The following is a 12,391-nucleotide window of genomic DNA, read 5'->3' as shown; positions in this document are numbered from 1 at the left end:
GTTCCCACAGCTTTATGTAATGACTTTTCATTTTCTTACGCAACACGGGGGAAAGGGTTTTTCCGAAGTTGGCCCTGGTACTAGTTCAGGTAAATAAGCTTTCTTCTGTAAACACTGTTTTTAAAGGATATTCTATCGACTCACGCTTGTAACATATTCCAGTTTCTAATGATGATTATCAGAAATACATTCTTTGGACTCAAACTAATTCATCATTAACCCAAATGAAATTTCCTCCTTTTTGTCAGAAAGACGGAGAACAGGGTTCTATGACATATTCAATTCCCACATGTATCCATGTATCTTTTAAATATTATTTCATATAAAAAAGCCTTATCAAGTTTACAAAAATTTCTTTAGGTTCTAATGACTTCTAACTCAGCTCTTCCGGTTAAATTAGATCTTTGGTTATTCCTCTAAAGTTCTGTATGATCAAATGCTGATACTATTTTGATTACACTAGCACAGTTCTAAAATCTTCATAAAGCATTCCATAAAAGGTTTCCACACCTACCCTTTGCAGCATTGATTCTGACCAGGCATAGCCATTGTGCTCTACTGCCCACTGCAGAATTGTTCCCATGATGCACAACATGACATCTGATTGCAAAATATTAATCAGACTTGCAAACAAGGGGCAGAAAGGAGGTAAAACCGGAGGTGGAAGAGCTGAAAGACAAAGTTCACAATCAGTTCCTTCTGTAAAAGCTTTAAAAACTTTCCTAAACAGCCATATAGAACCTGTGCTGGCATTTCAAGCAAATGAAGGACTTTCATCAATATCTTTGGCAATGCTTCACTAAATTCTCAAGGTGGGTAATAAGCATAATGCACACAAATAACAGCAGTTTAAAGGAAAGACTTCACTTTCACAAACAATATACCTTTCTGTACAAGTGGCAAAGAAAAGGTACACATTTATTGCCTAAGCATACCCAAGCTAATTTCTTTTAATCAGAAATAATGCACGTGATTTGAATTTATTTGGGACACAAAAGTTGCTGGAGAGTTTTTAAAGGCCTCACCAGCTAAGCAGAAGCTTCTGATCTAAAACTGCCGCCTTCTCAATTTAATCTTGCTGCTAACTCAAACATAACCAAAAACTGGCCTGATGAAGGACTTTGGAAAAATGAACTTAAAGATAACACAAGCAACATACCTGTATCTTCCCTATTTTGCCTTTTCAATTTCCTTTGTGCTTCTTCTGCCTAAGAAAAAGGAAAAGGTTCACTTATAAAACATTTGTAAAACAACTTAACACCCAATTTAAAAGCATCATTCCATCACGCCTCCATTCATATTTTATTTTTGTTTTTTTTTCCAATAACCACCCCCAAAGTCACTGAAATCAACAGAGGCAGGCGACATTTTGGAATTGTGCTCTTTCACAGGTTAGTTTACACATAGCTTTGGGCTTCTTTGTATTTGCAACACAAGACGATTTCATTTTATTGCGTATTTTAACTAATGGCTGTGTACGTGCGTGTGAGAAAGAATTAAATAAATATGTTTATCTGCAGGCCTCATGCTCAAAAACCCTCCATTTTCTGCTTTTAAGAATGTTCGGTTTTGTGCCCGGTACATATTATTCAAATTTGATCAGTTAAAAAATTACAAGAAAAAGAATCTGCAGTTTAAAATGGAGTTAGAAACCATACAAAAATAATTTACCAGTATCCAGAAATTTTTTTTAATACAAAACCACACCAGACCATTACCTTGGACTGTTCTGCCCTTGAATAGTGGTAGAAATAGAGGTTGAAATCCTTGGCACACTCAGGCTTTAGTTCATAGAGTCCTCTTCCTGTTAAACCAGGTTTTCTACAAATCAAAAAATTCATGTATCAGTGCTCACGGGTAAATTTTAGAAATTACATTAGTTCACATGACAACAAAGTTAGGCGAGTAATAACATCATGACTCCAAAACCCAAGTGGGTTAAAATACACTGCCTGAGGTACACTGCGAGGATTAAAGCTGTTTAAATAGCCTAGTTTGTTTTTTTCAAGGATGCAGCACGGTGTTGAATTAATACAGTAGCCATGCCCTGATTATATGCTGTGCTGCCAGGATGGAGGTCAAACTGTTGCCTTTTTAAATGAGATTTTGTGGTTTCTGAACTTCCATTTAGATCTGAAGATGCAGCCAACCCGGAGTGCCAACTCAGAAGGCAATGAGAGGCAGCACGGCTTACTTGGAGAGAGCACGGGCCTGGGACTCCAGGCACCTAAATCCAAATCCCAACTCCCATAGATGGTCTGCTATTTATCCTTGGGCAAGTCACTTAACTTCTTTGTACCTCAATTTCCTCATCTGTAAAATGGGATGAAATATCCATTCTCTCTCCCTCCCTCAGATTGTGAGCCCCATGTGGAACACGGACTAAGTACACAGTAAGCACTTATCAAATTCCACAATTATTACTACTAAAAATTGGAGCCATGGCCTCCCTATAACAGGGATTCTGGAGATGAAGCCATTAGCTTCACCACCACAGCTTTTGCAGAATGGGGGAGATCTGTAGTTGGCTCATCCTACCTGTCCTAGTAAGACCGTGACTGGTCAAAACTGGAGTCATGACTGGACTCCAGGTGACATCTCTCTTCTGACGAGGCTTCAGTAGGGAACGGATTTCATGACAGACCCTTGTCACTTTCCCGGTTTGAATATGCCCTAGTAGTCTGTGTCACTGTCCCCCTTCCCCACCCCTGCCTCATTGGTCTACAAATGTGTGTGTGTATGCGCACATACAAACATCCACAACCTAGACCTGTATGTGTATCTCATTTTTTTTTCCAGTTCTGCCTTCTGTGAGCTCCACCCCAGGGAACACCCATATGCTCAAAAGGAAACCCTTGTGGCCTTAACAGGGCTATGGGATAAACGTTCATTAGAAGATGAAGTAAGACTGAGCCCCATATAGGAGAGGGATAGTGTCCAACAAGATTAGCTTGTATCTACCCCAATGCTTAGAACAGTGCCTGGCAGATGATAAGGGCTTAAAACATAGCCTAAAAAAAACACCCCAAAACCCCAAGCCAAAGAACTTTACATCCTTCCTTGTTTTAGAAACTGAAATTTTCTAAAATAAGGAAGGCTGTGAAGTTTACACTTGGGAAATTTTACATTTTAGAAAATAAACTTACTTGAAACAGGCAACTGCTTCAATCACACTCTCCATCCCAGTCTCCTTGTTCTCCTAATTGGTATACGAGATAAAGAAATATTAGAACTCTGAGCTAACTACTTCCCTAGTTTACAAAGGTGATCAAAGGTGGTTGCTACAATACTTACCTTCAAAAATACTGAAAACACTCATGTAGCAAATGGAAACTTGCATCGACTTAGAAAATAAATCAAGAATGATCAAGAATCAAACAAGACTTCGGAACTACAAATGCCAAAGACGTTCACTGTTGGGGAAGCAGCGTGGCTCAGTGAAAAGAGGCCGGGCTTGGGAGTCAGAGGTCAAGGGTTTGAATCCCAGCTCTGCCACTTGTCAGCTGTGTGACTATGGGCAAGTCACTTAACTTCTCTGTGCCTCAGTTACCTCATCTGTAAAATGGGGATGAAGACTGCCCCACATGGGACAAACTGATTACCCCAGCGCTTAGAACAGTGCTCTGCACATAATAAGTGCTTAAATACCAACACTATTATTATTATTATTAAAAATTGAGAGGACATGGCAATAGTTATTTTCCACATTAGAATTTCATTTATTATTTTTACATTACCTTTACAGTGCTGCTTGTATGTCTGGAGGTGATATGTTAATTTATCCCCTTTTATTGGCAGTGACATAATTCCAACGGTTTATTCAACTAAAAGAACAATACTAGTTCTTTCTTGGGAAAATTTTCTTTTTCCCACAGTACCCTTATCCATCTGCAGCAGAGATGAACAATTATTTTGGCAAGAGAGCCACATCTCCAATTGACGAGCCTGGTGAGAACTGTACTTCAACTTGGCTGACAAAGTTAAGAACTGAAAGGTGTGGGACCAAGTGGGATGAGGTGAAGGGAGAAGAAAGTTGAAGTGGTAGATTCAGCTATACTTCTGCCTAGGGTGGCTCCTACCTAGGTGGGAGTCAGCTGTTGGCCCTTCAGAAACCCCAGCAATGCATTTCTGGCTCTCAGTGTTTCTGAGGTTGACTTGGAGCCAGTTAGGTAGAATGAGAAGAGCACAAGCTAGTGAAAAGAGCACAGTTCTGGGATTCAGGAGACCCGGGGTCAAATCCCAGCTCTGCCGGTTGCCTGCTGTGTGATCTTGGGCAAGTCACTTAATTTCTCTGTGCATGTTTCCTTTTCTGTAATAAATGGGGACAAAATACCCTCTCTCCCTCCTCCTTAGACAGGGATGGTGTCCACTGGGCTTATATTGTATCTACCACAGCAACTAGTAGAGTGTTTAGAACATAGTAACCCCCTAACAAACACCACGGTTATTATTAGGCCAGGTCGGAGTGAATAAATTAGTGAGCTGGTTCAGTCTAAGGGCTGTATTTTGCCTACTCCTACTTACTAACATAGGAAAAGAATAGGTTTTAGTTGCTTTGAATAATTTGGAGGAAAAACTTTTTTTCCATTTGATAAGCAACTGTTGATTTGAGAACAAGCAAAATGTAGGCTTTAAAATATAGCTTTCCAAATATAATTTTACAATACTTACATCCTCTGGTAAAGCCTTTACCAATTCACTATGAGCCATAGGTCTGATGCTCAACTGATGGATAATCTCCCTTTTAGTTTCATCTGTAGCATTTACATGTCCAACTCCAGGACTAAATCTCTCCCCTGTTTAGATAAAAAAGTATATAGAGATAATATAGTTCATATCATACAATTAGTATAATTGCCCATATGATATTTCTCTTGGCCTGTTTAACTGTCTAACAGCATAGTGAAAACTGATTTGATTTTGCTGTACAACTAAATCAAGAATCTACAGAGCCCTGAAAGGCAGTCAAAAGAAAGCAGCTTCATTCCTGAGTCTGAGCTACATTAGGGAGAGCCAAAATTACAGCAAAAAATAGCTCTTCAAAGTGGTGACGTAGGTAGGGCTACTTTCTACTGCCTGAATTCCCCATGCAAAGTAGGTTAAGTTTAAAAGGAAAAGGGAGAGTGGAGAAAGGGGAGGAGAAATAAGAAGAAGAGGATGGGGACATGGGTTTCCAAGAAGAGGGATTCAAGGGAAAAAGAAAAGGGGCAGGAATGAGGTGGGGAGAAAGCAGAAGGGGAAAAAGAGAAAAAGGTTGCTTTAGCAGCCATAATCTCTAGCTACATTTAAATGATAAAACCTTGTTTACTTTGCCCTCTCCCATCTCAAACCCCTTTTTAGTCAAAATGTTTTTGATTCAGTGCACAACTATGTTGTGGAGTTAAGAGCAGAGGAAGAAGGTGAGAAACTGAGCTAGAAAAACAAATCAAGGAAGTAGACTAGAGCTGGAGGAGAGGGGAGATAAGAGAAGAAAAAGGGGCATGGGGAAGAGTCCTGGCAGTGTCAGGCTGAGGGACAGCCTGAGCAGCAGAGGTGGAAGGAAAGAGAACTAAGCATCTAATATAGTGAGCACTCAATAAATATCATCACTACTGTACGAAAGGGGGTATCCCATTTAAGCAGAGGAAAAATTTTTTGATAAATTCAAGATATTTTCTTTCCTTGAAGCTTAGTTACCTTTACAAAAGAGGTAAGGGGACTTAAGTCTGGATTTTTGCATTGCCAAGCATCACAGTACAAGGCCTACATCGAGCTACTTGGGGTCAGGGATCAGATCTGCTCCTTCTATTGTACTCGCCTAAGTGCTTTCTACATTGTTCAGCACACAGAAAGGTGCTCAGTAAGTATTATTGATTTTCTGATTACAGTTTAAGTGAAAAAAAGATTCCAACATACCAACGAGCATTATAATGAGGTACAGCATTTCTTCTATTAAAGTATTATTTTGCTGGACCATATCCTATTGTGGAATAAGTGGAAAGATAAAGAAGAATCAACATCCTGAACAACTAAATATGACTTTCAAAGACTGGCTTTCAAAGAACAACCCAAAGACTTAACTTCTTTCATCTTTAACCCCCTAAAATATGAATTAGAATTGAACAGCTCCTAATTCGGTTTTCAAATTTTCCTAAATGTGGAGTCAAAAGAAAATTTTTCCAAATTCCTTCCAATGTTCAGTATTTGCACAGAAAATGACATGACATTAATTAGGATTTTAGACCATCGTGTTTAATTGTGAATTTCCCACACAACCTGTGGTAGGTCACCGTCTTTTACTCCATTTTAAAGATCAGAAAGGAGAGGCACCAAGACACCAGTAGATGCCAGTACTGACCCATGATTATTCCGGGTGCTTTACTTTCAAGGACTTTTGCGGACCCTAGAGTCCCATTTGGATGTGATGTTTTGGCCAAAGAGGAGTGCCAACTTTAGAGAGGCCCTCACCCACTTCAGCTTCCTGCCACCTCATTCTGTTCCAATTTCAGCCACTTATCTACTTCTTGATCACATTTTCTGGGCTATAAGTCAGTGCAGATAAGGGTCAAAATACCTAAATTCCTGTTTTCTAACCTTCAATGATAAAGCCATTTCTGACTCCATGTGGGGGCTAACTACTTTTTAACAAGAAAAATACCTCCAAGAGCCCGAGGAAAGTGTGAGAAGGACTGGGCTTAAATTCAGAAATCAATTAATCAGACTCTGTGGTTAACTTTGAGCTAATCTGATCATCAAACATCTATCAGGGCCCTCCCGGATCTTCCTGGGGCTTCAGCAGGAACTCTATTAGAGCCTACTGTTAAAAATTCATTACCCTCTTCTACTGTGCAAGTGAGTGACCTGGTTAAACTTGGTCGCTAACTGAGATGTTTAGGATGAGAACAGGGTCATTTCTGGATTCCAATATGGGATTTTAAAAGTCATCTTTTTTGTTGCTGTTCTTGCTGGAAGTTTTTGAAGCCAACACTACAGACATTACCTTATTGCTGTTTTCGGAACCAAATCTTTTTCCAAAGTCAGTTGTGCTAAAAATCTGATAAAGCTCAAAGCGACTGAGCATAATCATCAGGAAATGGTTTGGATCCATCATGGACACGCCTGTCTATTAAAAAAGTGGGACAAGAAAGAAGACAAGTTTAGAATCAATGATGACCGACAATGAGTGGAACACGCAGTTGTCTAAATCACAGGGACCTGTCTGTTGAATGGTGGCAAGAGAAACCTCTCCCCAGGTGGGTCTCTCTCCCTGCCTGCCACTCTGTTTTAATATTGGTGTGGTGCAATTTGTGTGGCTTCCCCTTCTGGCAGCTATCGTTCTTTAAATAATAATAATTATGGTATTTGTTAAGCGCTTACTATGTGCCAAGCACTGTTCCCCTTCTGGCAGCTATCGTTCTTTAAATAATAATAATTATGGTATTTGTTAAGCGCTTACTATGTGTCAAGCACTGTTCTAAGTACTGGGGTAGATACAAGGTAAGCAGGTTGTCCCACGTGGGGCTCACAGTCTTAATCCCCATTTTACAGATGAGGTAACAGAGGCACAGAGAAGCTAAGTGACTTGCCCAAAGTCACACAGCTTACAAGCAGCAGAACCGAGATTATAACCCATGACCACTTACTCCTAAACCGGCAAAGTTACTAATAAGTAAAAGAATCATCACACCCTCATTACTGCCAATCTTGCCCTTAGGCTTTTTGGATTCCAAAATGATGTAAAACTAGAGTAACAATCTTCTTATGTCATCAACAGATATCAGTAAGACTCTCAGGTTGGTGTCTCAAAGGCAAAAATTCTTGATTGTCAGGATTCAAATCAAGGGTTCTCAATCATTTTTATAAGAACAGAACTAGACGGATAAAAACGGGAACTAGCAAGCACAATGTTTCACTAGTGTCACTCGCACCTTTTGAATCAGGCTGCACTCTACTTTTGCACTTTGAGCAAATTATTTGATCTTTTAAAGCCAGCTTCTAAATTTTGTCTTTACTTTCTTCCCCCCTCAATGCACCACTTCCATTTCTTAAGATGTAACTTTCATATAAGTGACACTTTTCATGGAAAGTGCATTTTCCTCAAGTTGCTAAGAAATGAGGTAGCTAAAGTATACAAGTCCAGGATCTCCAAGAATTTAGTTGGTTACCTGAAGCATTACTATGTCCTTGTCAAACATCTCTCGTCTGCATTTCACATTATGGTAGTAATATATCTGAAAAAACAGTGCATTAGTTGTGATAAATTGGCTACATACAGTTATGTTGTAGAAAACACTAGTAAGTTTCAGTAAGGAAACCTACACCCACCTGAGTACACACCCAGCTTTCTTGCAGTGCAGACTATACTTCATAACTTTATTTCCTCCAAAGATACCATGCTCAAGGAAATTATGGGGACATCAAGCTCACTTTTAGATAAATTATTTTATTCTTGTTTTAGGTATTTGTTTGGCTTCGCTTCTTGGACAATGATTTTGTGATATGTAGAATGGTAGTTGCAAAAAAACCTAAGATTACTGTGGTATCTATTGCATTCAGATGAAAGAAGATGAAGGAAAAGCTAGAATTAAGGTGGCTACAGGATTTAAAAAAATCAAAGTTCCTGATTGTAAAATTAAAATCTTTGCTTAAATGTTACATTAATATATCTTTTATAAATTGATTCTGAAAGATTAAAGTATGTATTTTTGATATCTAATTTTAATTTCTGACATTTCCTTTTGGAATTAATCCCAAAGAATGCAGAAAACCTTCAGTTTTTATTTAGATTTATTTTCTTCACCTACAGATGTACTTTCCAAGATCTAGCCTTGTAAGAAACAGAAAAACAGAGGAAAAAATGCCGCCTAAAATTGGGAAATTCGTACCTGATTGACCAGGGAGAACCCATTTCTTCTCCACATTCCGGCATGAACTTGGGCACATAAAACAAGACATCGCAGAGGGTGTTCTATCAACATGGGTGGACTGAGTTCACTCTGCAGAGAAATGAACAATACAGAAATCCTTATTGACAAAGAAATCCTATGGGAAAAAGTTCAAATGAATCAGGAGATGCGGAAATTTTTATCCAAAATATTTTATTTTCCAATGGACTAACCACTTACCAAAGGCAGCTGCTCTGGAAGCTTGTAAGCAACTTCGCTTCTGCTGAGCAATACATGCAAACCTATTTAGGAGCCCCCAACACAGAAAAGGTCATTTTGTTATAAATATCTCATTATCCAGTCACTTTTACATCTACAACTCTATGACCTGGCCCTCCTGAGATGATGACAAAAGTCCCATGTTAAATCTAAGACGTCAATCTACTTCTTCCCTTGGCAAAAATACCTCTGACTTCTCAGGTATTATCTGGCTTATACTAAAATAATGAACTAGGTTTCCTCTGAACCCATGAACCAGCATATCTATGATCAAATTTTTACACGTGGCTCTCTTTAATTTGGGACCTTGTTCTGTGGGAGTACACTGAACTTTGTTATATGCATAAATTACAAGATGATAATAGGTACTACATTTTTAAAATTACATTGTAGTTGCAATCATAACCATCTTTCAATTGGATTCCTTTTGGATATTTTAACATTCAACCCTGAAGAGAACTATCCCGCTGTCTCCTCAGAACTAATGAAATATCCAGCTAAGAATAGGTTAGACTAAGCACATATTAGCAAGAAAACAGGCTGCTAATTAGGGCTGGCTTCCAATAGTAAGTCAACTTAGTGGTCACCTTAGGGCAGCAAATGGCAGGGGTGGCATGATGTGTTTGTGTGTGTATATACAAAAACCATTTTTTATGTACTTAAATGAAAACCGTTAAGGCAGGGACCATGGTATATACTTTTTATTTCCTTGTACACTCCCTACGTGTCCAACACACAGCTCTGTACAGAGATGGTACACAACAAATACTTCTGATGATACATGATGCACCTGCTCTTGCAACTACCTATGCTATGTATTTTAGACTAGTAAAATCCTGATATTTAGCTATATCACATGGCAATGCAAAGGATTTTAAAAGTTATTATAAGCCAGCCACCTCTTTCTTTGATTATCTTCGTGACTGTGCTTGAAATGGAGATTGTGAGGAAGGGCAGGGAATGAATGTGGGAGAGCAAGAGCAGAAGAGGCACTGAGAAGCCAGACAGGGGTCAAATCATGCTGAGGCAATTCTAATTTATGCCCCCCAGCCCATCGAACTTTAAAAGTGAAGCACAGAGCCTGGCTTTACACTGAATATTCCTCCCATGTAATGAATCTTACCACTAGTGAGTAGACACCTTCAATTTGCCTCTCCAGAGTAAATAACCCGTTAAATTTTCCTACACCCTGAAGGGTATTTTAAGTTCAAGTAGAGGCAAAGTGTCAAGTGAACAAAAGGTATCGTCATGTCCAACACACTGGTAAACTGCACATGTTCACAACAGCTGCACCCTTTGCAATCCCAAAGAGATGAAATTCCCTCTCAAAATGTGAATTTGCTAAGGCATTGTAAGAACGAAAGCTAGCTTTTACCTGCAAGTAAGCGAGAAACTGGTAGGTGTATGCTAACTTTTTCTTGAGAAACACAGTATCTGATAGTTTCAACTGAATGTCCACATATGCTGAGAGTGATCGGCTGTTCTCCATCAGTAAAACCACTGTGACACTGCATTAACACAGTGAGGCACTTTTTATATGCTTCGATGAGCACTTTTTCCTAGAAGAATAAAGAAAATCATATTACAAAAACATTGGGTTTCTGAAGCAATAAATGAACAATTGAGATCTGATTTAGGATCAGATTTAAAATGAGTCATCTAATTTGGACATAATGTACTATGTTATTCAAATTGCACTCAACTTCAGAGGCTTTAGGTGGATTTCTCTGGGTTGACAAATTACGGCAGGGTCTATTAGCCCTCCCAATCAATAATAATAATAATAATAATAATAATAATAATAAAGTAGGTATTTGTTAAGCGCTTACTATGTGCCAAACACTGTTCTAAGCACTGGGTAGATACAGGGTAATCAGACTGTCCCACGTGAGGCTCACAGTCTTAACCCCCATTTTACAGATGAGGTAACTGAGGCACCAAGAAGTTAAGTGACTTGCCCAAAGTCACACAGCTGACAGGTGGCGGAGCTGGGATTAGAAACCATGACCTCTGACTCCTAAGCCCCTGCTCTTTCACTGAGCCATGCTGCTTCTCTATGAATCAGTGGTATTATATTGAGTGCTTACTGTGTGCAAAGCACTGAACTAAAGGTTTGGGAGAGTACATTACAGTAGAGTTGGTAGACATGACACTTGCCCTCAGGGATTTGAAATCTGCGGGGAGTGGGGAGAAGTAGACATTAAAATCATCAACCTTCATCTGTACTAAATAGCTCTCTCCAAGTTAAGAAACAGTCCAATTATGAAAACACCCACTAACATACTGTTTCTGGTCTGATCTGAACAACCCAAAGCCAGCAGGTCTTAATTAAACAATTAATGGTATTTACTGGGTGCTCAATGAGTTTTGAACACTGTATTAAGATGCTTAGAAAGAGAAACCCAGAAGCAAAACACATCTCCACTGCCTTCAAGGAGTTCACTATCTAAAGGAGGCAAGCAGACAAAAAACAAGCAGGAAGGAGACCAAGGATATAAAAAGCACACAAATACATCAGGATTCATAATGTGATTTTAAACGGTCATTAATACTGGAATCATGAAATTTGTTCCACTTCTTTTAAATGTACTTTAAGAAAAAAGATCTCATGCACAGACATTCCTGGGCCAATAGTTTCAAAACACTTACATCTAAAGCACACCAGTCCTGCATCATTGAAATGACATGAGTCAACTTCATTTGCAATGTAAAAGCTGCTTCCCACTCTGGCTCCATCTCAATATGCTGCCCTACTTGACGAGTTATTGGGTCCATTCCCTACGGGAAGAAAATACGCAGTCTTGAATGTAAAAATACATTTCATGCTTGATATTGAACTTTGTTTCAACAACTCTTAAGAGAAATAATTTAAAGAATTTGAAAAGAAAAAGATCGAGAACATGAAAAACTGTTTCTTTAAAAAGGAAATCTGAAAAGGAACAGCAAGGGAAATATTTCATATCCGAACAAATCTAAAAAAGTTTCAGAAACTCTTAATCACCTACAAATATTTTTAGACAAAAAGAAGATGGATAACCCTCTGTTCTGGATAATTTAGTCATTCACCTGGCTGAATGCAGGAGGCTGGGTCAGATAATGCCTTCAGTCCCTTCCAACTCTATGATTCTACGAAAACAACTGTTACAGGAAAAGAAATGGATTTTGGTATGCATATTTTTAAGTTTGTAAATACTATAATAATAATAATAGTAATAATAATAATGGTATTTGTTAAGCATTTACTATGT

At 38.7% G+C, this 12,391-nt stretch overlaps 1 protein-coding gene across 4 annotated transcripts in view; it reads right to left on the bottom strand.

The window, feature by feature from the left end:
- Window positions 1-12,391, bottom strand: part of UBR2 (ubiquitin protein ligase E3 component n-recognin 2) — a 77,164-nt gene that overhangs the window by 26,825 nt on the left and 37,948 nt on the right. For 2 of the 4 annotated variants that reach the window (XM_007672322.4, XM_007672323.4), the window contains exons 14-25: window positions 11,793-11,921; window positions 10,519-10,702; window positions 9,105-9,166; window positions 8,865-8,975; window positions 8,145-8,210; window positions 6,980-7,102; window positions 5,896-5,959; window positions 4,672-4,796; window positions 3,147-3,199; window positions 1,719-1,821; window positions 1,160-1,208; window positions 515-669 (exon numbers count right to left, since the gene is read on the bottom strand). In XM_007672322.4, coding sequence (XP_007670512.2) covers window positions 515-669; window positions 1,160-1,208; window positions 1,719-1,821; window positions 3,147-3,199; window positions 4,672-4,796; window positions 5,896-5,959; window positions 6,980-7,102; window positions 8,145-8,210; window positions 8,865-8,975; window positions 9,105-9,166; window positions 10,519-10,702; window positions 11,793-11,921 — 1,224 coding nt within the window. Of the gene's footprint in view, window positions 1-514; window positions 670-1,159; window positions 1,209-1,718; window positions 1,822-3,146; window positions 3,200-4,671; window positions 4,797-5,895; window positions 5,960-6,979; window positions 7,103-8,144; window positions 8,211-8,322; window positions 8,523-8,864; window positions 8,976-9,104; window positions 9,167-10,518; window positions 10,703-11,792; window positions 11,922-12,209; window positions 12,282-12,391 lie in introns of those variants that run through there. The other 2 variants (XM_029047075.2, XR_003753659.2) reach the window with 2 other exon arrangements.

Source organism: Ornithorhynchus anatinus, chromosome 19 (genome assembly GCF_004115215.2).
Source record: "Ornithorhynchus anatinus isolate Pmale09 chromosome 19, mOrnAna1.pri.v4, whole genome shotgun sequence".
In the NCBI taxonomy this organism is placed as follows: Eukaryota; Metazoa; Chordata; class Mammalia; order Monotremata; family Ornithorhynchidae; genus Ornithorhynchus; species Ornithorhynchus anatinus.
The sequence above is the reverse complement of the archived record's forward strand: the minus strand, read 5'-3'. Positions and strand labels throughout refer to the sequence as shown.